The sequence below is a fragment of the Orycteropus afer genome, unplaced genomic scaffold (assembly GCF_000298275.1).
Source record: "Orycteropus afer afer isolate SDZICR_OR568_19922 unplaced genomic scaffold, OryAfe1.0 scaffold00062, whole genome shotgun sequence".
Taxonomy (NCBI): domain Eukaryota; kingdom Metazoa; phylum Chordata; class Mammalia; order Tubulidentata; family Orycteropodidae; genus Orycteropus; species Orycteropus afer.
This window is the reverse complement of record NW_006921649.1, coordinates 12,458,489-12,483,936: the sequence shown is the minus strand read 5'-3', so window position 1 is coordinate 12,483,936 and position 25,448 is coordinate 12,458,489. Positions and strand designations below refer to the sequence as shown.

At 44.9% G+C, this 25,448-nt stretch overlaps 1 protein-coding gene across 1 annotated transcript in view; it reads left to right on the top strand.

Annotated features, from left to right (window-relative positions):
- STK10 (serine/threonine kinase 10) overlaps positions 1 to 25,448 on the top strand; it is a 230,286-nt gene that overhangs the window by 82,428 nt on the left and 122,410 nt on the right. The window contains exon 3 of the mRNA XM_007939772.2: positions 19,329 to 19,377. Coding sequence (XP_007937963.1) covers positions 19,329 to 19,377 — 49 coding nt within the window. The remainder of the gene's footprint in view (positions 1 to 19,328; positions 19,378 to 25,448) is intronic.

The window sequence follows — 25,448 nt, the reverse complement described above, 5'->3', positions numbered from 1 at the left end:
GAGGCAGTTATCACTATGGAAGTAGATTGCCCATCTTCCTTCCGAGGAGTGGCTGGTGGGTTTGAACCGCCAGCCTTCTGGTTAGCAGTCAAGTGCCTTAGGCACTATGCTACCAGAGCTCCCACTTGCCATTAATAGGAAAACAAAAACAAAAACAAAAAAATCACCAACTCTTTTTCATTCTAGCCTGCTTCTGTTGCCTACCAAAGACTTTAGCCTGAGTACGGCCCTGTTCATGTTAAAAGGGAGATTGTCATGTGTTAGAGATGTGACTCATTAGCACATTAGCTCCCACTTGCCACTGGAGTTCTGGTGGTGCTGTGGTTAAAGCATTGGGCTGCTAACCCAAAAGGTTGGTGGTTCAAACCCACCAGCTGCTCCATAGGAGATAGATAGTCTGCTTCTGTAAAGATTTATAGCCTTGGAAACCCCATGGGGCAATTCTACTCTATCCTTTGGGGTCTGCTAGAGCCTGGTGAAATCTGAGACTATGGCCCCTAGCTACCCTTCTGGTCTAGAATTGAGCTCACTCCTTGTGGCTTCCAGCCAAATAAAAGACAGGCATAAGGACTGAACATTTATATCGGGTAGATACACTACTTGGGATAGTCAATCATGGGAGAACAGAAGGGCAATATATGCACAGGGAGACAGCTCAGGGGGCACGAGAGCATGGAAGAGAAGGACACAGGGAAGAGGTAACTATGAGGAGGAAGTCTGTACAATTCAGTGACATTGGTTATAGTCATCATGTTGTGCACTATCAGCACTATTGGTTTCCAAAGTATTCTGTCACCATTCACAGAAACTCAGTGCCCCTAAGTAATAAACTTCCAGCCACTATGAGAAGATTTCACATAAAATTCTGGCTTTCTACATCAGCAAGATGCAAATCAAAACAATAATGAGATACCATTTCACCCCAGCAGTAATAGCAAAGTTCAACAAAATAGAAAACAACAAATCCTGGCAAGAGTGTGGAGAGATTGGAACTCTCAAACACTGCTGGTGGGACTTTAAAATGGTACAAACACTGTGTAAAATGGTGTGGCACTTCCTTAAAAAGTTGGAAATAGAAATACCATTTGATCCAGCAATCCCACTACTAGATATATAAGCTAAAGAAGCGAGAGCTGGGACATGAGTAGATATATACACACCCATGTTCATCACAGCGCTATTCATAATAACAAAGATGAAAACAACCTAAGTGCCCAACAGTCAATGAATGGATAAACAAACTATGGTACATGCATACCATGGAATACTATGCAACACTGAAGAATAATGAAGAATCCATGAGTCACCTTATAATGTGAATGAACTTGGAGGACATATGCTGAGTGAAATAAGTTAGTTATAAAAGGACAAATATAGTATGAATCCACTATAATAAAAAGTCAAGGAAAGCTTTATACACAGGAAGAAACATTATTTGATGGTTATCAGGGATGAGGGGAAGGGGAAGAAAAATTGCTAGCTAGGTAAGAGCATGTATTAATTTGAGCAAAGGGAAAAGCAGTATGCCAGAAGTGAGTAACCAGCACAGTATGCCAGAAGTGGGTGACCAGCACAATTATCACTAAGGAAACAAATGCTGACAAGACATGGAGAGGTACATAAGAGTTACAGACAACAAAGGTAAACACTATTACATACACATCCATTATCAATAATAACAAATAGTCTATAAGTGGATACATAGGTAGACAGGCAAGTTGATCAGGTATGGGTAGGTGAATGGGATGACACCCATGACCGTACATAGGTTTGGCAGACAATATTTCTACATACGTATTTTTATGTATTATAAAAATGTCCATATATATATATAATAGAGCTAACAGGGGGCAAAGTTATAATAATAACTTCTTAACCACAACCAAACACCTTGAGGGAGTGAGTTGCCGGGCCTGTGGGCTTGGAACTATAGCCATGTGGGACATCAAGCTCATTTGGCATAACCTAGTAAACAAAAACATTATTCTACATCCTACTCTCGTGAGTAGCTCCTGAGGTCTTAAAAGCTTGTAAACAGCCATCTAAGATGCAACTATTGGTCTCTCCTTGTCTGGAGCAAAGAAGCGTAAAGAAAATAAAAGATGCACATAGACAATTAGTCCAAGGGACTAGTGGATCATGGGAACCTCAGACTTTACAATGCTGAAACCAGAAGAACTAGGTGGTGCCTTGCTACCACTGCCAACCACTCTGAAAGGGATCAAAATTGGAGATCCTGGATACAGTGGGAGAAACATAGGAACAAAATTCAAAATCATAAAAAAAAAAGACGAGGTTTACTGGTCTGATAGAGACTGGTGGAATTCCCAAGACTATGACCTGCAGCCACCCGTCAGACCTGGAACTGAACTCATTCCCATGGCTCAACTTTCAGCCAAACAATAGGCATATCTGTGACGTGAATGATAACACCATAGAGGTAAACATTGCTTAGAACAATCAACCATAAGAGGTCAGAAGGGTAACATTTGCCCAGGGATAAAGCTCAGAAGGCAGGAATGGGTAGCAAAGAAGGACAAAGGGAAATGGTAACAACAGGGAGGAGGTGAGAGGAGTCAGTGTGGGGATTGTAGTCACTTTCATGAAGCAAAATGTATATGAACTATTGAATGGAAAAGCCATCTGGTTTGTAAACTTTCACCCAAATCACAATAAGAAGTTTGTTTTTTTTTTTTTTAATTCTGGCTTTCTAGCATTTCTTGAAGAAACTGAATATGTGCCCATTATAGGCTCCCTTTCTGCACAGCCGCAGCTGCCTCTGGCTGAGCAACACCTGCCCTTCAGATGGGGATGTGCTCTCTAGTTAGCCTCAGACCTCACTCCTCTCTGATGGATCCCCAGTGCTGAGCCCAAAGGGCTGTTTTTCATTGGTGTGCACAATTATTTTTCTTATAATAGAATTGTGATGGAAATGAAATTTTTGTCACTCCATGTCTCTGTTAAAACTGAGGAGATTCAAGGTAGATCAACAAGATTATGTTCCCAGAAAAGTATGTGAGAGGACATTTTTTAAAATACCCGGTCTGCTTTATACCTGTAAGTTAGTTACCTAGGCTTGGCGAGCTTAAATTTAAGTCAGAATTCCTGAACTGGAGGGTCCAAAAATAGTCTTTGGCGGAGTCTATGAACTTCCTGATATTGTGTGCCAAGTTATATGTGTGCAAGAGGCAGTGGGTGGTGGGGGTGGGGTGAGGGGTGAGTTCCCAAAATTGGTGCCAGATATTTGCTTTGGAAAAAATCTCTGTAGAGATAGCTAGTACAAATCCCTCTCCTGCCCCTTACCTTGGGGTCTTGGGCAAATTCCTTTTCCCTTTGTGCCTTAGTTTTCTCGTTTGTGCAGTGAGGATCTTAACCAGTAGTATCTGTAAGAATAAATGATTTAGTGCTCATTAAAAGCAGGAAAGGTTCAGAACTGGGCTAGGTTTCTCCATCAGGCCTCGCCTTCACCGGGTACCTTCCACACTCCCTGGCATGGGACCTGCCATGAAACCTGTCTGTGGTAGACATGTGTCAGGGAAAGGAAAGGAGACAGTTGTGCTCACCATGGTGGGGGAGGGGTCCGATCCTTGAGAGCAGCTAGGCCTAAGGACACTACTGCAGACTTTCTGCTGAGGGAGTCATTGGAGGCTGGGGTGACCAAGAAGGTAACTCTCAGAGGATGGTATCTTGTCTGAAAGTGCACTTTCTGCATAGAGGAAGTGCAAGACAGGGTTGTGGAGTAGGGCGTGGTGGATGGGGCACTGTCCATGTGTGACTTGGGGTACTCATAGGCACCCATGCTATTGGTAGGGTTTTCCAGAGCTTACCGTCTTGGGCTTGGGGACTAGTCCCTGGTCACTAGCAGAGATTGTCTATCTGGTCTTTTAAAAAACAAAACAAAGTACAATGAGAACGGGACATTAGGAAATAGCCCACAGCACTGAGTGTGTCTAGAAGGTTGCTCGGCATGGTGTTAGGAGACCTGAGTTCTGCCTGGGTCTGAGACCATCTTACTGTGTGACACCAGCCTAACGCCTTCCTGTCTCTGAGCCTCTGCTTTCCAATCCACGATGTGAGAGGCTTAGAAGGAATGATCTCAAAGTCTTTGAACACAAGTTTATTCATTTTGTCCTGGTCCACATATCTCTCAAATTCTGAATTCTCGATCTCTGGTCTGATGCGTGGTGGCCTTGCTGAGTGGCACTGTGGGCTACCACCCCTTTCCTTGGTCTCCAGGGTCCTGGTCCTCCTGGGGCTCCCTAGCATTCAGCAACCCCTCCTTTCCCCTTGAGTTGAGCCTGCGGGGACACCCATCAGTTGGGACACACACATGTGTACATGTGTGCATCCATAATTTAAAACATACAGACACACACACATGGATACAACAGCTGTTCTTGCGTGGATCCTGGCTCATAATAACTATGAGCTCATGTGCTTCAGAGCAGAATTGTGCTCCACAGGGTTTGGGCAGCTGTGGCCTTTCAGAAGATCTCTGGGCCTCTCTTCCAAGGCACTACTGGGTGGGTTCAAACTTCCAACCTTTCAGTTAATAGTTGAATGCTTCTCTGTTTACGCCACCCAGGGTCTCCACATCCATAATAGCACTTTGTAGAGTGATTTAAAGTCTGCCCAGGCTTCTCATCCTCTGAGGAAGGTGTATTGTTACTATCTCCGCTTCACAGATGGATACCTCAAGCCTCAGGGGTGGAAGGTGGGGGTAAGCAGGAGAGAAGGCTTGTGGCTTCTGGGGAGAGTGACTCAGGAGGCGGGGTGGAGATGAGAGGGAGCAGTCAGCAAGGTGACAGTAAGAATGGCTGGAGACTTGCTCTGGGCAGGGTTGGTGCAGGTTCTTCCATGAATCCTCACAATGCTATGTGATTGAGATGTCGTCACCCCTCTTTGCAGATGTGAAGCCCAAGGGTCTGAGAGGCAGAGTGACTCATCCCAAGTCTCATAGCCATGTTTTAACCCAGATCAGCCTGGCCCCAAAGACTTCCCTTCTGCCCCTTGCAGTGCCCCTCTCTGGGTGCTAGGGTCACACAGTCTGTGAAGCCCCTGACCTGGGGAGCCCCTTGCCCAGCAGAATTTTTGGTGGCCTTGCCTGGTGAGGAAGGGCCTGTGGCCAGGCGATCCACTCAGCCTCAGCCCTGGGTGCAGTGGGCCCTCCCAGTGCAGCTGGTGTCCCCTGCCTGGAGCGGGTGGAGCTGGGGTGGGCAGACTGGGCTCACCTGGGGGCTTGGCTGAAGCCTTGCTATTAGAATGGCCCGGCAGGAGTTCTTGTGTTAATACTTACTTAAAATGACATTCCCAAATGGCAGGTGGGCCCTTTCTCATGGGTTGAGTGCACCCAGCTGACCTCCTCCAGGTTCTCTGGGGATGTCCTCTCACATCTGCTCACCCCATGCCCCCCACACTTTTATTCACCCCATCCTCTGCCAAGTTAGGAGCTCTGGTGGTGCAGTGCCTAAGGCATTTGACTCCTAACCAGAAGGTTGGCGGTTCAAATGTACTAGCTTCTCTGTGCAAGGAAGATGGGGCAATCTATTTCCATAAAGCTTTACCACCTCAGAAACCCAGTGGTGGTCACTATGAGTCAGAATTGACTTGATGGTAGTGAGTTTGGTTTTGAATTTTCCATCAAGTTAGGCACTGACTTTGGAATTACCTAGACCTGGATTGGAGCCCAGGCTGTACCCTGTCCTGCTAAGTGACCCTGGACATACCTCTTCATACCTCCAAGCCTGGTTTCCTAATGTGGCTATAGGAGGTGCTAACCAGGGACCTCACAGCAGTGCATCCAGGGTTAGAAACCCAGCAGTCTGCTGGTGGGTAGCTGGGGCCCACACCTGCTTGCTGCCCCAGCCAGGCACCCAGCTAACAGGTCAGGTGTGTTGTTTGCCATCTGGGTTATCAGACAAACACTTCAGTCAGACTCACAGGCTACACCTGTTGTTGTTATTTGCCATCGAGTCGGCTCGACTCTAGGGCAGGCTTATATCCATGTTTTCAATTAGTGTGAACATTTATAAATTAGCATCTTTCATTTAGAAATCCAGATTTCTGACTTTTTTTTTTCCTTTTTACTTTTTTATTGTGTAACTATATATGTAGGAACTCTGGTAGCATAGTGCATAAGGCACTTGACTGCTAACCAGAAGGCTGGTGGTTCAAATCCACCAGCCACTCCTCAGAAGAAAGATGGGGCAATCTACTTCCGTAGTGATACTGCCTCGGAAACCCAAGGAGGGATCGTTATGAGTTGGGTCCAACTCGAGGGCACATAACAACAACAACAACAACTATATATGTAACAAAATATTTGCCATTTCAACATTCTTCACATGTATAATTCAGTGATATTAATGATGCTTATCACATTGTGCAACCAGTACCACTAGCCATTTCCACATTTTCCCATCAGCCTTAACTGAAGCTCTGGGCCCCTAAGCCATGTGTCCCTCTTTTCCCCTCCCTCCTGCCCACCCTTGGTAACCACCACTAAACTTTGGTCTTTCTATAGTTACATATTCTAGACATTTCATATAAGTGGGGTGATACAAAGGAGCTCTGGTGGTGCAGTGGTTTAGGCATTCGGCTGCTAATCAAAAGGTCGGTGGTTTGAACATCACCCATTCTCTGGAAGAAAGATGAGGCAGTCTGCTTTCTTAAAGATTTGAAGCCTTGGAAACCCTATGGGGCTTTTCTACTGTGTCCTCTAGAGTCCTATGAGTCAGAATCGGCTCAATGGCAATGGAGGTCATACAATATTTGCCCTTCTGTGACTGACTTAGTCCGCTTAGCATAAGACTGTCAAGATTCATTCATGTTGTAATGGAGAAGGAGCAGCTGCTCTGGCCACCAAGCTCCCGTTCCCACATGGCATCTCTGAGCTGGGCAGAGAGCAGCTGCCCCCTTCGACAAGCACAGGTTCTCCACCCCACCCCTGCCCCTCGCCGAGTGACTTCCCTGGGTTTACACTCCTGGTTGGTGTGTAATGGGAGTAGATGGTTTCAGTCCTGTGGGAAGTGCTGACATGGGGACTGGGTCTGTATTCTGTTTTTCTTATATTCTTTGGCTACTTTTCCCTTCCTACTGACTTCCCAGGATGCCTCAGGGCTGTGTCACTGGTGAAACTTCGAGCTCTTGCAGCTATTGCAGATCCCTGTATGGAAGGCATGATGACACCTACCTGTGAATTAGAAGCTGTCAGTTTGTCGTTCTGTGATGGCTTGTGTGTTGCTGTGATGCTGGAAGCTATGATACCAATATTTCAGATATCAACAGTGTCATCCCTGGGGGACAGGTTTTAGCTTCCAGAGTAAGACAGACTAGGATGAGTGGTCTGGTGATGTCCTTCCAAAGATCACAGCCATTGAAACCATAGAGCACACAGTTCTACTCTGAAATACATGGGTGCACTCTGAATCAGAGTTGACTTGATAGCAACTATTTTAGTTTTTTTTCTTGGTTTGGAGTTCCTCACAGTTGTGCGTACACCAAATGATGCCAGTGCTGAGCAGTAGGCTTTCCTATATTACCTCTTTTGAGCACTCCCTAGGAGGTGGGTACAATAATTATACCCACTTTACAGATGAGCAAACTGAGGCCTGGATCGAACTGAGATTACTTGTGCCAAGGTCATTCTGTTAGTGTCAGAGCCAGAATTGGAGCCCAGGTGTGTGTGACCCCCGAGTCAAAACACTGTGTTCTTCTTTGTTCACTCGGGTGTTTGGGTTCCTTGGAGGCTTGTATCCCCCAGGTAGAGTCAGCATGTCTGATGGTGCCCACCAGCACCATCTTCCTAGCTTCGGAGGGTGCCAGCACTTGTCTCTGCCTGCATATTGCATCCCATCCACACTCCCTTTGGTTTCAAATCTGCTTGTCTGTTGAGGACCAACGCACACTGCGAAGCTTTTAATTATTTTAGTTGAAAATGCTGTCTTCTACCCAGAGGCCCCAACTCTTTGTCTTCTGTCTTTCCTTCTGGGCCTGCTTACTTTCAGTCTTAGGGTTTGTAACTCCATCCCTTGTCCCCACTTCTGTGCTCACTTCCCTCAGGACAGGGCCCATGGGCCTGGCTCATTCATCTTTGTGGCCAGAAAAAAGCCTGGCAGACTTGGCTTTTTGGCATGGTAGATGGACACACAGATGTTCAAATGGATCTAAAGTGTCTGTGCTGATGCAGCACTGCCTTTGTCACTCCCCTAGTGCTGAAAGTCCAGTTTGCATCTGGACAGGTCCACAGACTCAAGGAGAGCCGGGAATTCCTTTGCACTGTGAATGTGGTCGGTGGGGCTAGGGGTAGAGGAACAAGGCCCAGTGTTCCTGGGAGGCCTGGTGGCATGGGGCTGCCCCACTTAAAGGGGGCATTGTTTGGCATGGAGCTCCGAGGTGGGGAAGTCCTGAGACTCTACCTACAGGGACCGGCTGCTGATAATCTAGGGACATTTTTTAGATGACGTGTGTGTGTGTGTGTGTGTGTGTGTGTGTATGTGTATGTGTTAGTAGCTGCCTGGAGGACTTCCTTCCACAAGCCTCAGTTGAGTAACCAGAAACTTCTGTCTTCTGTGCTGTTGATGGAGTGTTGGGTAGGCAGAGAGGGTCCCTTGGCCATGTGTAGAGGACATTGGCTGTCAGTGCAGGGAGGCCTAGGAGGAAACAGGCCCAGGGAGGGAAAGGTGCCTGCTCATCGCCAAACAGCCTGACTCTCTTTGTGTCTTAGGGTCAGCAACTAAACCAAACCAAATGCATTCTCATAGACTTGATTCTGACTCATGGTGATCCCATGTGTTACATAGTAGAACTATCCCGTAGGGTTTTCTTAGCTGTAATCTTTACAGAAGCAGATTGCCAGGCCTTCCTTCTGCAGCACCAGTGGGTGTGTTTGAATCATCAGCCTTTAGGTTAGTACCTGGACCCACATTGCCATCAAGTTGATTCTGACTCACAGTGACCCTATAGGACAGAGTAGAACTTCCCCATAGGGTTTCCAAAGCTGTAATATTTACGGATGGATCTTGACTGAAGGCAGAATATACCAGAAAGATGTTCACCTGTGTTTTGTTGACTCTGCTAAGGCATTCAACTGTATGAACCATAGCAAATTATAGATAACATTGCGAAGAATGGGAATTCCAGAACACTTAATTATACTCACGAGGAACTTGTACATGGACCAAGCAGCCGTCATTCAAACAGAACAAGGGGTACTGCATGGCTTAACATCAGGAAAGGTGTTTGTCAGAGCTGTATCCTTTCACCATACTTATTCAATCTATATGGTGAGCAAATAATCCAAGAAGCTGGACTATATGAAGAAGAACAAAGATCAGGATTAGAGGAAGACTCATTAACAACCTGTGATATTCGGGTGGCACAACCTTGCTTGCTGAAAGTGAAGGTGAATTGAAGCACTTACTGATGAAGGTCAAAGACTACAGCCTTCAGTATGGATTACACCTCACCATAAAGACAATGAAAATGCTCACAATTAGACCAATAAGCAACATCATAATAAATGGAGAAAAGATTGAAGTTGTCAAAAATTTCATTTTACTTGGATCCACTATCAACACTCATAGAAGCAGCAGTCCAGAAATCAAATGATGTATTACACTGGGCAAATCTGCTGTAAAAGACCTCTTTAAAGTGTTCAGACACAAAGATATCACTTAAAGGATTAAGGAGCTTCTGACCCAAGACATATTTTTAATCACCTTATATGCATTCAAAAGTTTGACAATGAATAAGGAAGACAGAAGAAGAATTGATGCCTTTGAATTATGGTGTTGGTGAAGAATATTGAATATACCATGGACTGCCAAAAGAATGAATAAATCTGTCTTGGAAGAAGTACAGCCAAAATGCTCTTTGATGTGAGGAGGGACCAGTCCTTATGAAAGACATCATGCTTGGTAAAGTAGAGAGTCAGTGAAAAAAAAAGACTCTCAATAAGATGGACTGACACAGTGGCTGCAAAAATGGGCTCAAACACAGCAGCAACTGTGAGGATGGCGCAGGCCTGGGCGGTATTTTATTCTGTTGTGCATAGGGTTGCTGTGAGTCAGAACTGACTTGATGGCACCTAACAACAACGTAACAACTATAAATCTTTATAGACACTGACGGCTACCCTTCTCTTACAGAGTGCCTGGTAGGTTTGAACCTCTGCCCTTTTGGTTAGCAGCTGAGGGCTTAACCATTGCACCACCAGAGCTCCTAGGTTAGTTGCCAAGAGCAAACCATTTGTATCACCCAGAGACCTTAAAGTCACTCAGACCTGGGTTTATATCTGGTTCTGACATTTATGAACTGAGTGTCTTTGGTGGGCAAGCTCCTTTCCCACCAAACCTCAGTTTCTCCACTTATAAAATAGGGATAAGTATAGTACCCACATCAGGTTACTCACAGGATTAAGTGAAGGAATGCTTGTAGGATGCTTAGCACATGCCAGCTATACACTCTAAACCAAACTCACTGCCGTCGATTTGATTCCCACTGATAGAGACCCCCACTGGGTTTTTGATTCCCACTGATAGAGACCCCCACTGGGTTTCTAAGGTGGTAAATCTTTATGGAAGCAGAATGTCCCATCTTTCTTATGTGGAGCAACTGGTGGGTTCAAACCAATGACCTTCTGTTTAGCAACCAAATGCACTAGGTGCTCAATAATGGCAGCATCAGCTATACTGTCTTAGGTGACTGAAGAGAGAGGGACTAGCTTGGGTTTGTCTAGGTTTTGTTTGCAGAATCCAGCTGTTAGCTATGTCAGGTACCTTTTGGTGCTTCTGCTCTGATTTCTGGGTATTTAAGGCCATTCAAATGTTTCATTCCTATTTTTTCATTCTTCACTCATTCAGCACTTACAGATTCTGTACTAAGTCACAGTCACTGATAATGGATGATGTGAATGGATGCTTATAAATATATACTGCTTGTTCAATGATAGAGTGACTTTAGTCACCTCGAATCCTAAGATATCAATGTTGGAAATGACCTTACAGACATTGGAAGCTGGGGAAACTGAGACTCAGATGACAGTTCCACAGGAGGATGGTGGCAGATCCGAAACTATGCCTACGTCTCCTGTTTGTGGCTTATTTAATTTTAGTTCTAGGAATTTTGCCAGTATTTGTTTAGTGAGCACCTTTTGTGTACACAAGGAACTCTGGTGGCATAGTGGTTAAAGCATGTGGCTTCTAACCAAAAGGTGGGCATATCAGACTCACCAGTCACTCCTATGAGGCAGTTCTGCTCTGTCCTAAAGGGTCAGTATGAGTCATAATGGACTCAATGACAGTGAGTTTGGTGGGTTTTGTGTACACAGTATGCCTGTTGGGCTCAGGAAGGGGCAGGGACCCAGGCCCAGAGTATCTTGTAGTCCCCTGGTGGTGCTGATGCCTCACCTCTAGCCTTGTTCTTATCTATGCAGAACACGCTTCAATTGTACTTGGAGGTGGCCAGGACATGACAATGGTGACCTTATCCTGCTCCTTGGCCTTGCTGCCTGTGGGTTGTAAAAGTTAATGTCTAAACCCTGTGGGTGAGCCAAGTCTGGTCTTCTCTGAGTACAACATCCAGGCTTGTTTATCTCAGGATGAGCAAGGTCACTTGGTTTGAGTGTACCAACCAGTGGGGCCTAGAGCAGGCTGGAGTAAGGAGACAGGGGCCCTTTCTCCCACCCGCACTGGGGCTGTGACTAGCTTTTTTCTGCTTCCTCCTTGAAGCATGGGAGGAGGACAGGCTCTCATCTAGGACTGTTCCACTGGAGAGATGAACAGAGTTCAGACTTGACACCTAAATAGGTCCCATATCAAGTCCTGGTGCCACTTATTGTTTGTGTCACTTTGACCTCTGTGAGCCTCAATTTCCCCATCTGTAAAATGGGAATAAACACATCACCTAATGGTGATAATAATTGGTAACATTTATTCAGTACTTGGGAGCTCTGGTGACGTAGTGCCTAAGGCATTTGACTGCTGACTGGAAGGCTGGCAGTTCAAACCCACCAGCCACTCCTCAGAAGGAAAGTTGGGCAATCTATTTCCATAGTGATATTGCCGTGGAAACCCAAGGAGGGGTTGCTATGAGTTGGATCCAACTTGACAGCAGTGAGTTTTTTTGTTTTTTTTTATTGAGCACTTAATTACTTTGTAAGTAGCTTTGGTAGCACAGAGCCTAAGGCATTTGACTGCTAACTAGAAGGTTGGTGGTTCAAACCCACCAGCAGCTCTGCAGAAAGAAGATAGGGCAATCTACTTCCGTGAAGATTTACTGCCTCAAGTAGCGACTGGGATCTTAAAAGCTTGTAAGCAGCCATCTAGATGCAATGATGGGTCTCTCCTTGTCCAGAGGGAAGAAGAATGAAGAAAACCAAAGTTTCGTGGAAAAAATTAGTCCTGGTGACTAGTACCCCATGCGATCCGCAGCCTATACGATTATGAGACCAGAAGAACTAGATGGTGCCTGGCTACCACTGTCAACTGCTCGGAGGGGGAGCTATGTAGGAGATCCTGGATAGACAGGGAGAACAATATGGAACAAAACTCAAAACATTTGGAAAAAAGAAAGGGGGACCAGGTTTGCTGGTCTGATAGAGCCTGGTGGAACCACTGAGACTATGGGCCCTAACTGTCCTTCAGGTCTGGAATTGAACCTACACCTGTGGTTTCCAGCCAAACAAAAGACAGGCATATGAGTTGAACATTTACACTAGGTAGATACACTCCTTGGAGAGAACAATCATGGGAGAATAGAAGGGCTGTGTATGCACAGGGAGATAGCTCCCGGGGCAACAGTGCTTGGAGGGAAGAACCCAGGGAAGAGGTAACTATGGGGAGGAAGTGGAAGGGGACCTGTTGCATTGTGGTAAATTGTGGTCAATGTCATGAGACAAAAGTGTATGTGAACTGCTGTATGGAAAGTGAATTTGCCTCTGTAAACTTTCACCCAAATCACAATTAATAAGAAAAAGAAAAAGATTTATTGCCTCAGAAAACCAAGTGTGGGTTGCTAGGAGTGGGAATTGACTCAATGGCAATGAGTTTGGTTTTGGTTTAATTACTTTGTGCCAGGTAATGTACTAAGTGTCTGGCATACATCACTCCATTGAATCCTCACAGTAAAACCCATGAGATGTAGGAATTTTTAGGATACTTAACTCACAGTGTGATTGTGAGATAATCCGTGCAAAGTGCTTATACCGTAGGCCTGGTACAGTGTAAATTCTCAATTCTTTTTAGATGGCATGGGTGGGAAAGTCAGCCCCCCACACACCTCAACTAACCAGCCCACACCTTGTGGGGAGCTTGAAGGCATGGAGGCAAACATTTGTGCACACAGGACTTTCTTCCTGTGTGGTATTTAGAAGGTGGAAATCAGGTTACAAAGTACACAAGTGCCCTGAAGGGTCGACTGGTCCAGAAAAGAGATTTTTCATTCTCTCTGGGTTAGACCTAAGCAGTAGAACTTATTGTTTATTGCTCAGCACAAAGGAAGTGTGTACAGTAAGCAGTCCTAGGATAATCCCTTCCCTGACAACTTTTAAAAGAAGGCTGGGCCAAGAAGGAAGAGAATTACTCCACGAATGGAGCTGGGCAGCTACAGGGCTGGGTGCGTGATCTCGTATAATTTTTCCAGACACCCAGTCAATGCTTGTCTTCTTTGTAACTTGAAAAATGCTGGGGCCAGGCTCTGGAGCGGCACAGCCAATAGTCCACACCAGAGTTCAAAGAGGAGAGAGTTTAATTAGTAGGTGCATCAATGAGAGACGTGACTAAAAACGCCCCTCTGCTCAGCGCTTATGATCAGGGGTTCTTAGACTACAGGAAAAAGAGACATAGCATGCATGCGAGATCGGTTAACAATTTTCCAAAAGTTAGATAGGGCAATGAGTAATTAATAAAGGAATGTTACCGGTGATTCCCTGGCAGTCAGGTAATCTTTAAGAGGCTCCCCAAGTGTTTGTCAAAGCCCAGGTGGCCGGTCCTAAAGTCAGGTGCAGGAGGAACTGATAACTGTAACCTCAAGGGAGAAGAAGTTAGTTATAACACAAGATGGAAGCTAGGTTTTAAAGAAATGGCATCTTAACTAAAAATATGGAGTTTTATTCTAACAATGTGGAGTCAGGCTTACAAAAAAACCAAACCAAACCCACTGCCGTCAAGTTGGATCCAACTCAAAGCAACCCCTCCCTGGACTTCCGAGGCAGTATCACTATGGAAGTAGATTGCTCAACCTTCCTTCTGAGGAGTGGCTGGTGAGTTTCAACCACCAGCCTTCTGTTAGCAGTCAAATGCCTTAGGTACTACGCCACCAGAGCTTCCAGAGTCAGGCTTAACAGAGCAAAAATCTTTATCCTCACATCCTGAATGTGAACTCCATGGGGGCGGGGGCTGATTTTTCACTGCTGTGTTCCCAGTAACTAAAATAGTGCCTGGTACATGATAGGTACCATAAGTTCTTGTCACAATGAATAAATGAAGGAATTAATGTGTGAGTGAGCGAATGAATGAATGAATGAATGAATAAATGAAAGAAGGAGGAAACAGAGGACCAGAGAGGTGATGTGACTTTCCCAGGATTACACAGTAAGTGGCAGAATGGGAGCAAGGTCCTGACCCTTCCTCTGCAACATGACAGTGGCTTAATCTAAACTGATGAGGGGTAGTGGTGAACCCAGTTTTCCAGTTTCCTTGGCCATCAGCCAGAGAAGAGAGTCAGTGACTAAAGGCTGCAATAAAGCCCCTGCAGCCCCCAGCCAGGGACCCTCTCGGGAATGTGAATGGGTGGAGATTGTGGTAGCAATGAGGTCCACGAGCTCTGGAACATGGAGGAAGAAGACCAGGTGTGCCCTGGGTGCTTGTCTGTCATGATGGCTCAGAAAGCAAGCACCTCTCTTGTTGAAATGCCCTGTGTTCAAGCTCAAACAACCACCTTCTTAACCTAGGGCAGCCCTGGTGAGCAGGGCTTGGGGTTGTATGGACCAGAGTTCTAATTCCAGCTCAGACTGTACCAGTGCTAGGTCCCAGAATAAGATCTCTTATCTCTCTAAGCTTTGGTTTCCTCATTTCTCAAATGGGGGAGCCAGTTCTGCATTATAGGTTAAGTTGAAACCTCATGTTAAAAATGATCAGGTGCTGGTAGAGCTGAAATCTGCACTTGTAGGCCCTCTTAATGGTTGGGGAGGAGGTAGAGCTGAGGGATTGAATATGACCTCTCAAGTCAGAGTGCATGGGTTCAAATCGTGGCCTCACTTCTCATTTGTGGGGGACTTTTGACAATTTACTGAATCTCTCCAAGCCTTAGTTTTCTCATCTGGAACATAAATCTACAAACAACCACCTGTGGGCCAAATCGTGCCTGCCACCATTGTTTGTAAAAAAAGTTTTATTGGAACACAGTCATGCTCACTGTTTTTTAACTTGTATGTTTGTCCTTATATTGTTCAGTTGTGAGAATTCTTTATATTTTAGATACTAGTCCCTTATTGGCTCATTTGATTTACAAATATTTTCACCCATTCTGTGGGCTGTCTTTTCACTTTCTTGATAGTGTCCTCTTTGTACAAAAGTTTTTAATTTTGATGAAGTTCCAGGTTATCTACTCTTTACTTTGTTGCTTGTGCTTTTGATGTCATATCTACTCACCTGAACTTTACTAACCTCCATGTACCTCTTGCAAAACACTCAAAACCCTTAAAGCTTTTTTTAAAGGTGGGACAATATTTATGTAATTGTTGTTGTTGTTGTTAGCAAATCAGCTTTGACTTGTGGTGAACCCATGTACAACAGAACAGAATGTTGTACAGTCCTGTGCAGTCTTCACATTTGTTGGCAGCTTGAATCTGTAGTTGCAGCCACTGTGGATATTGAGTGCCTTTTAACAGAGGGCTCATCTTCTAGCACTATATTGGACAGTACTCTCTTATGACCATAGAGTTTTCATTGGCTAATTTTTGGAAGGATATCACCAGACTACCATAGATTGATTACCCTGCTGGTATTTGACATGCCAGTGGAATAGCTTCCAACATCACATCAACACACAACCCACCACAGTACAACAAACTGACGGATGGGTGATAGACTTTATTAATTAAACTCCATGTGTTTCTATAAAAGCCCTGAGAAGTTTATAATACTAGTTTATAATATATACCCCCCTGAACTCTTGACAAGCTGAAGGTGAAAGCATTAGACCTATGTAATGAAACCTCCTAAGAACAGTATGGGAGCTCTGGTAGCATAGTGCCTAAGGCACTTGACTGCTAACCAGAAGGCTGGCAGTTCAAACCCATCAGCCACTCCTTGGAAGGAAGGTAGGGCAATCTACTTTCCTAGTAACACTGCCTCAGAAACCCAAGGAGGGGTCGCTATGAGTCAGGCCCGACTCAAAGGCACATAACAAGAACAAGAACTGTGTAATGCAAGACACAGCTAGGCATGGAAATAAAACTGAGGCTAAGGGAGGTTACTTAGATCAGAGCTTCCCAGTAGCCAAGGCAAAAATATAAGTAAATAAGAGAGAAACACAAGGGGTCATGGAACTGTTGAGCCACAGAAGAGGAAACAAACCAGATTGTCAGCATACTGGAGCCTTTCTAGTGTTGGTGTCCGGGGAAGATGCTCATGGAGACCTTGCGTAAGGAAGGTTGTGTATGGGGTAGTTTCACTGAAAGATGCCGAACCACCTAGCTTTGGCCACTTCTCATACTGACTAGATAACAGTTGAGGGCATGTTGATAGACTTCTGGGTAGGCATATTTTTGTGGGAAGCCTAAGTAACATGGTCTAAGTGTAAAGCTTACTGTGATTTCATTTGGAGATTTAACAAATGGTGTGGCCACCAGCTACTTTACTGTTGGGAATCTCATTTGTTTCCTGGATGCTGGGGGTAGAGATTATTAGAGCCATTTTACAGGTGAGGAAATGGAAGCTTAGGGAGAATAAATAGTTTATTCAAGGTCACACAGCCAAGTGAGTGGCAGTACTGGGATTTGAACCAAGTCTACTTCCTTTTCTGTTTCTACACTCCATTGTGTACACACTGTATATCAAGCCTGCCCTGTTGCTTTATAAATACCACCTCATCCAATCCTGACTGCAATACTTGGAGGTAGGTAATATCATTCCATTTTTTACAAAGAGGATTGGCCAATGCCCAAGGCCACACAGATGGGAAGTGAGATGGAAGCTAAGTAGGGATTCCTAACCTGGGTTTGGTGGTGATGTCATGTCAGGGCATGCAAAAATTTAATGGAATTGCACCCAAACATTTGTTCATATTTACCTTTTTCTGGGTGGGAGGAGAGAAGATAGCTTTCATTAAATCTCAACAAAATAAAACAAAAGAGCCATTGAGCTCAAGGGTAGAGTCATAATAACAGCTTATATTGACTGAACCACCATTGCTTCTTGTGGCTGTTTCTTCCCCAGCAATGAGGAGGGTTTGGGATTTCTCCCTCTCTTGTGGAACTGCCAGTCACTCAAGTGCAGATGCCATGCCGTGCCTTGAGAGCTCAATGCCTGTGTCCAAGTCACTCTGACCCCTGGGGAGAAAGCCTGGTTGGTTGGTGATTGATTAAAAGCATGAATGAATGATAGAATGAATGAGTGGCCAGACATTAGTAAGTCTTTGATGACTTTCATTTGAGGGTAACAATCACTGTATTGTTAGAGAGAAGTTGTGGGGAAGCTAAGGTCAGGCCCGATACTGTTTTCTAGATGGGACCAGAAGCCTCAGAGGCTGTGTCCCTCCTCCCAGAAGGGGTGTGGTATGTGAGTGGGTTCCCATGCATAACTGTCTTCTGTGGTATTTAGCATTCCAGAGTGGGTGGCAAGGCTGTCTCCTGTCCTGGGCTATGGGGCCACGACTGTCTTAGTGCCCCCTAGTGTCTCTAGCATCCCTGGCCCAGCTAAAGCCCTGTGTTGTAGTTTGTTGCATCGAGACATTGGCTTGTCCCTAAATGTAGCTCATTTGTGGGGCTCTTCGGAGTTAGCAGCAGCAGCCCCATTTTATGGCTGAGAAAACTGAGGCTAGGCAGTTGAACTGATTTGCCCAGGGCCACATAACTTGTGAGCTGTGGAGCTGGGACTTAGGCCCAGCTCTGGCTGACTTCAAAGCCAGGCACCTCACCACATTCTCACCTCACATTGCCAGGAATCCTTTGGAAAGTCAGCCACAAACTGGTGGCCTCATCAAAATATGGAAGCCACTACTCCCTCCTCTGGCTGGAGAGCAGGCTTTGGCCCAACCGAGTCATTGCTGAAGTTGTCTTTCCTGTTTGGAGAGAGAGAATGGGCCTTCAGGAATGTCAAGGGGACAAATAGTGCCTCTGCCTGCTGAGCTTAGTTGGAGAGACTTTACAAGCATCAGGGACCTGGAGCTTGTGGGGAAGCTGTTTGGGGATTTTGGGAGTCTTGAAGTTTGTGATGCTTTTTTCCTTCCCTACCTACCTGTACCCCTACTTGAAGGAAAAAGAGAGAACATAGAACGTGTATGCACATATGTTAAGAGCCCAGAGTGGGCAGGAAAGAGTGAAGATGGGTCAAGTGGACCAGGGAGAAACTGTGTTGGTACTCATGGCACTTTTGATTTTGTGTCCCTTTCTATTCTCTACACTCAGCTGCAAGCCCCTTGAGAGCCTGGGTCTGGTTGTTCTCCTAGGGCCTGCTACCTGTTGGGTGGGTCCTAGGTGTATGATTAAAGAATGACTGAATGCTTGCCTGAATGACTTGAGAATTAGGAAACCTACCTTCCAGCCCAGAACCTGCCACTAAATAATCTATGTGGCCTTGATCAGTCTTGCCTTTTTCTGTACCTCAGTTTCCTCATCCATAAATTGAGGATGTTGGGTGAGCTGGTCTTCCAGCCCTGATGTTCTGATTCCACCAGGGCCTGGGATCTGGAAGGATGGAGAAAGGCAAGAGGCAGAAGCTGGTGGTCTATGTGTAGGAGACAGCATCCCCTGAGGTTTTGGGAACAAGGCATAGGAAACGGGCAGCTGGCAGGTGAGAAGAAGCACACAGGCTTGGCTGAAAGGCTACTCACTAAAGCTGCAAGTCACCAGGGCAGTTTGGTTTTTCTTTTTCTAAAAAATGAGGGGCTCAAGCAACTCTTCTGGGTGTTAGACCCTCCTGTAGGATTAGGCCAGATTGGGGGAAGGGAGAGCAAGGAAGAGACACAGGCCCTTGACGGGGAGGAGGGAATCCTGGGGAGGTGTGGCACTGGTACCGAGCATCCAACACTGGTCACTGGAGGACGCTGCCTGGGTTGCTTGTGAGCTGGGTACCCCTGCTCATCCCTTTGCCTTGTGTTTCCTGCAGATCATGATCGAGTTCTGTCCTGGGGGAGCCGTGGACGCCATCATGCTGGGTGAGTCCTCCTGGGTCTGGTGCGTGGTGGGGATGAGAGGACTCATCTGAGTGCTGCTCTGTCTGGGAGCAGTGTCCTTCACTCCAGTATTTACATGGACTATTTGAGCCTTTCCCTGTATTGTCATCTTTTATGGTAGGTAGGAAGAAAGTGAACACTTGTTGGACCAGCACTACCTCCCCTTCACGTGCCATTGAACTGGTCACTCACTCTCTTGGCGTAAAAGAGGCAGATACTTCCTTTGTTCAATCCTCCAGCACAGTTAGGGGTTAAAAGGAGACTACTGAGGAAGGAGCTTTGAAAAGTAGGGGGAAAACACAACAATCTTGCAAGTGCTCAGTGTGCATGTTGTCAGTGTGGTAGTTAAGTTTGTGTGCTACTTGGCTGGGCCTGGTTGAATGGCTGGGCAGCTGGATGTAGTATTCCCCATGATGAGACTGGTAATCAACACCATGGTGGAATCTACTGTGAGAAGCTGAGTAGCTGCCTTAGGGAATGTGGTCTGCTTCCTGTATATAAGGAGAAGCCTTGGGGAGTGGTCTCTAGCTTATGGCACGCTTGGACTCTGCATGTAGCTGTGTCATTGTTCAGCAGCCTGCCAAGCTCTGCTGACCTTGGGACTTACAATGGACTTAAATTAATGGCCTGCCATGTGGTTTGCTAACATCGGGACTATGCCATTTTATTTGTCGACCTTGGGCTTGTTAGCCTCAGTAGCCAGTAGTTGCCTGAGTGAAGGGATCCCTCTAGCTTCAGTGGGCCAGGAGCACGAGCTGAAGCCCAAGGTCGAGGGGCTTTCACACAGCCCCTGGACCCTGCCACTTTGAACTTGGACTTTTAGCCTCCAAACTGTAAGAGATTAAACTCCTGTTTGTTAAGGTCATCCCATTTGTGGTATATTCTTGTCAGAGTGGCACTAGGTAACCAGAATAGTCAGGTCTTGATGTCCCAGGCAAACCTGAGCAATAACAAGAAAAAGATTAGTGATAAACACTATTTTTTTTTTCATTGAGATATGGGTGACAGTTTACAGATCAAACTCTTTTTCCATATAATAGGTGATAACCATTATTTTGTGAATATTCACTAAAAGCCAGAGATTGTGGTAGATGACTTTGACGTATATTACTCACATTTAATCCTCACATATAAAATCAGAAGGAATATCTCTGTATTCTTTATTTGTACTTTAATACCTTTTCTAAAAGATTAAAAAATTAATTTGTTAAGGTAAAATTCACATACCATAGAATGAACCATCTTCAAGTGAACAATACCATGATGTTTAACACATTCATACTGTTGTGAAACCCCAAGGAAAAGACCTTTTTAAAGAGCAAAGATGTCTCTTTGAAGACTAAGATGTGCCTGACCCAAGCCATGGTATTTTCAATCACCGCATATGTATGTGAAAGCTGGACAATGAATAACGAACACTGAAGAAGAGTTGATGCTTTTGAGTTGTGGTGAAGAATGCTGAAAGAACTGTGGACTGCCAGAAAAATGAACTTATCTGTCCTGGAAGAGCGGCTGGAATGCTCCTTGGAAGTGAGAATGGCCAGACTTTGTCTCATCTACTTGGGTCATGTTGTTGGAAGAGACCATTCCCTGGAGAAGGATATCATGCTCAATAAAGTTAGAGGGTCACTGAAGAAGGGGAAAGCCCTCAAGGAGGTGGATTGACACAGTGGCTGTGGTGATGGCCTCAGGCATGGCAAGGATTGTGAGGCTGGCACAAGACTGGGTAGTATTTCATTCTGTTGTGCATAGGTTCGCTATGAGTCAGAGCTGACTTGATGGCACCTAACAGCAACAACAACAACAACAACATCTCTTGTGCAACCACCACCTCAGTGTAGTTCCAGAACATCTCTATCACTCCAAAGTGATCGTGTTGTTCATCATGTTAGTTTCATATGCTGCAATAACAAAGTACCCCAAATTTGGATGGTTATAAACAATAGAAATGCATTGTCTCACTGTTCTTGAGGCTGGGAGTTCAAAATTAAGGTGTTGGAAGGGCCATACTCTCTCTGAAGGTTCTAGGAGAGAATATAGTGCATGTCTTTTAGCTTCTGGTGTTTCTGGAAGTATTTGGCATTCCTTGACTAGAAGATGCATCACTCCAATCTTTGCCATCATCAGTCATCACGTGACATTCTCACTGTTTGTCTTGTCTCCTCTTCTTATAAGGACACCAGTCCTACTGGACTTAGAACCCCACCTGCTCCAGAATGACCTCATCTGAACTAATTACATCTACAGTGTTACAATGTTCCTATTTCTAAATGAGGTCACATGCTGATGTTCCAGGAATGGTATTGTGAGAATGGCATGGTGGCGTCCGTCAGACATACAGGGAGGAGAATCAAGATCATCAACCCAAGACTGATTCCTATGAGGTGGAATTCAAATATACCTCTACCCTCCAACCTTTCTAACAGTTCTGACACCAGCTGTCCTTCCCACAGCACCCTCTGCTTCTCTGTTGGGTTCAGTAATCTGTTGCAGTGGCCATATTCACAGTTATGGGTTTATTAGGGAAGTAACAAGTTATAAATCAAGATCAGGAACAACTCAGGATGCAGTTCTTCTATCAGGACAGCTTCTTCTCAGCAGTGCCCTAGGCAGACCTCTCTCTGGCCCTTGGCCCCTCCCTTAGCCTCTGTCCAGCTCCAGCAACTGTTACAAAGCTCTTTAGCTCTGCCGGTAAGTATGTGGAGGCATTCCTCTTTACCAGCAAGCTGCCTGCTCAAAGGTACTCAACTCTCTCACTCCATGGGTCAGCATGCCCGCTGTAGCTGCCTCACTGTGTGGTGCAGGAAGCCCAGTACAGCTATCTCATGCTGATCTTCTGTGGTTGCATTGCTGCTCTTTCTCTGCTGCACTTGCCACTGCTTCTCACCATCTCCAACCTTATCCGATGGTACAGTTCTGTCTCCTGGGTCTAGAAGGTTCTCAAGCACAAAGAGCTTGGGTCCATAAGACACATTCCACTCCTGGCTTTTCTTCTTGATGGTAGTTAGTTTCCTCACCTTCCCCTGCCCTGCTTCTGGATATTAGCTTTCTTTAAGCCTAGCAGAGGGAGCCCTAATAGCACAGTGGTTAAGTACTTGGCTGGTAACTGAAAGATTCACAGTTCAAACCCACCAACCACTCCACAGAGAAAGATGTGCTAATCTGCTTCCGCAAGATTTACAGCCTTGGAAACGTTCTGAGGCAGTTCTACTCTGTCCTATAAGGTCGCTATGAGTCAGAACTAATTCAATAGCAGTGGGTTTTTAAGCCTAAAGGGATGGCAACATTGTCCAATCCCCTCATTAGTGTTCCATAAACCTTATTTGCATGGTCCCACTCTCATGAGCATTCTGTCCCTTGTTTGCATTATTAGCAGGTTATCTAATCCCCTTGGTGGGCCACAGACACTTTATATGCATAGTCCTACCCAATCATTTTGTGAGATCATAAGGCCATGAATGGCTAGAAGGACAATGTTAAATGATTCACTGTACTGCAAACATGAATTTGGGGGAAACACTGTTCAAACTGGGAGCTCTGTAGCATAGTGGCTAAGACACTTGCCTGCTAACCAGACGGCTGGCGGTTCAAACCCACCAGCCACTCCTCGGAAGGAAGGTTGGGCAATTCTACTTCCGTAGTGATACTGCCTCGGAAACCCAAGGAGGGGTTGCTATGAGTCAGGGCTGACTTGACAGCACATAACAACAACAACAACAACTGTTCAAACCAGTATACACATTAGACAGTTTTTCCCCATTCCCTTTTCCTCCCAGCCCCTGGGAAGCACCCATCTGCATTCTCTCTCTATGAATTTATCTATTCTGGATATTTCATATAAATGGAACTATACAATATGTGACCTTTCTGTCTAGCTTTTTTACCTATCATCATCTTTTAAAAATTCTTCCTCTTTATAGCATGTGTCAGTGCTTTATTCCTTTCTGTGGCTGAGTGATACTGCACTGTATGGGTGTACCATTTTGTTTATCCATTCATCCATTGATGGACATCTGGTTGTTTCCACCTTTTAGCTGTTGGGAATAATACTGCTGTGAACATGTGTGTGTCTATTCCTATTTGAATGCCTGTTTCTAGTTCTTTTGGGGATATATCAAGGAAGAGAATTACAGGGTGTATGGTAATTCCATGTTTAATTTAGGTTAAGGAGCTTTCCCAGGTCACACAGCCAGTGTGTGACAGAACTGAGATGTGAACCCAGGGCTGGGTAACACCCACTTAACTGCTGCCTACCCCACACCATCCCTTGTGGGACCTAAGAAGGTTGATTGACATATCCAGATTCTGAGATGGCTCAGAATAAGAGAGGCCCTCAGTATAATGTAGCACTATTGAGCATGCTTTTTTTTTTTTTCTTTTAATGAAGAAGGTGGGCACCTCAGAAGAAAGGTGATCTATTTCTGAAAAATCAGCCATTGAAAACCCTGTGGAAGGTCATAGTTTCATATGAAATCCCAGTTAATTGGCTTAATAATGTGTTTAGTGCTTCTGTTTTACCTCCTAGTTTGTTGCGTGGTACCTGGGATCTTAAAAGCTTGGCATCGGCCATCCAAGACAAAACAATTGGTCTCTATTCATCTAGAACAACAGAAGGAGAAGGAGAGTCAGGATTAAGAGGAGGAAATAGAATGTGTGGCTAATTGTGTCCGTGAACAAGTGCTTCCTGCCATGAGACCAGAAGAACTGCATAGTGCCTGATTATCATTACTGAGCATTTTGATCCAAGATTCTATAGATGAATCCTGATCAAAAGGGAGAAAATGCAGAGCAGATTTTCAAATATTTTGATCAAAGATTCTATAGCCTAATCCTGATCAAAAGGGGGAAAGTGCAGAGCACAATTTCAAATTATTATGAACTCTAGACTCTCTGGAACCATGGGAAGTTAGATGAACTTGTGAAACTATTGCTCTGAGAATTTAAACCTTAAATCAAAAATATCCCCTGAAAACATCTTAAAACCAAATGTAGTTTAGCTTAACTAGTAAAAAGGTCCGCCTTGAGCAATATGCTCTTTATCTATATGGGATCAAACTGACAACAGCAACTTGAAGGATTAAATAGGAAACTTAGGGAGCAGTGAATTTATGTTAATGGGGGAAGAACATCAGAGAGGAGGGTGAAGATGGTTGTACAACTTGAAGAATGTAATCAGTGTCACTGAATTATATGTGTAGAAACAGTTGAATTGATGAATGTTCTGTTTATTTTCTCAAGAACAACAACAACAACAACAAAAAAAAACCCTGTGAAGCACAGTTCTACTCTGATACATGTGGAGCCTCCTTCAGCCAGAATCAACTCTGGCAACTGATGATTTTATTTCAGGAATGTCTCAAATTTACAACAGACCCGTTCCCATGCTGAGCTGCAGAAATCCTGGCCCCACAAGCCTTCCTAGCCAAGTCCCTTGCCACTCCTAGAGTTCCTTAGTAGGTAAATGACAGTAGTGAAGAGAATACAGAACGTGTATTATATAGCCCTTGGGTGTGCCTTCTCTCAAGAGAGACTGCCTTTGAAGATTGTTATTGTTCTGGGTAGAATCCAATGAAATAAAAATGATAGTCTTGTATGAGTTAGGATTCCTTAGGTGTTAAGAGGCCAAAGAATATTAGGTAAGGATAAAAAGGAGAAGGGAATGAGAGAGAGAATTTATTTGCACATATATCTGAAAAGTTCAAGGGTGTCTTGATTTTAGATACAGCTTGATCTAAGAGTCTTAGCAAGGTGTCATAATGACTTGGTCTCCTTCTCCAATCTCTTGTCCCTACTTTCCTCTGTGTTAGTACCATTCTCAAGCTAGTTTTCTGCTCTTGGTGCCAAGATGGCTGTGGGAGCTCCAGCCATCACGTCTGAATTCCAAGCAGCAGGACAGAAGAAGCAAGGGTAGGACAACCTCATACCCAGCCCATTGCTGCTCTTTTTTTCTTTTCTTGTGATTTCGGTGAAGATTTACAGAGCAAATTCATTTTCCATACAGCAGTTCACATATCCTTTGTCTCATGACATTGACCACAGTTTACCACAATGCA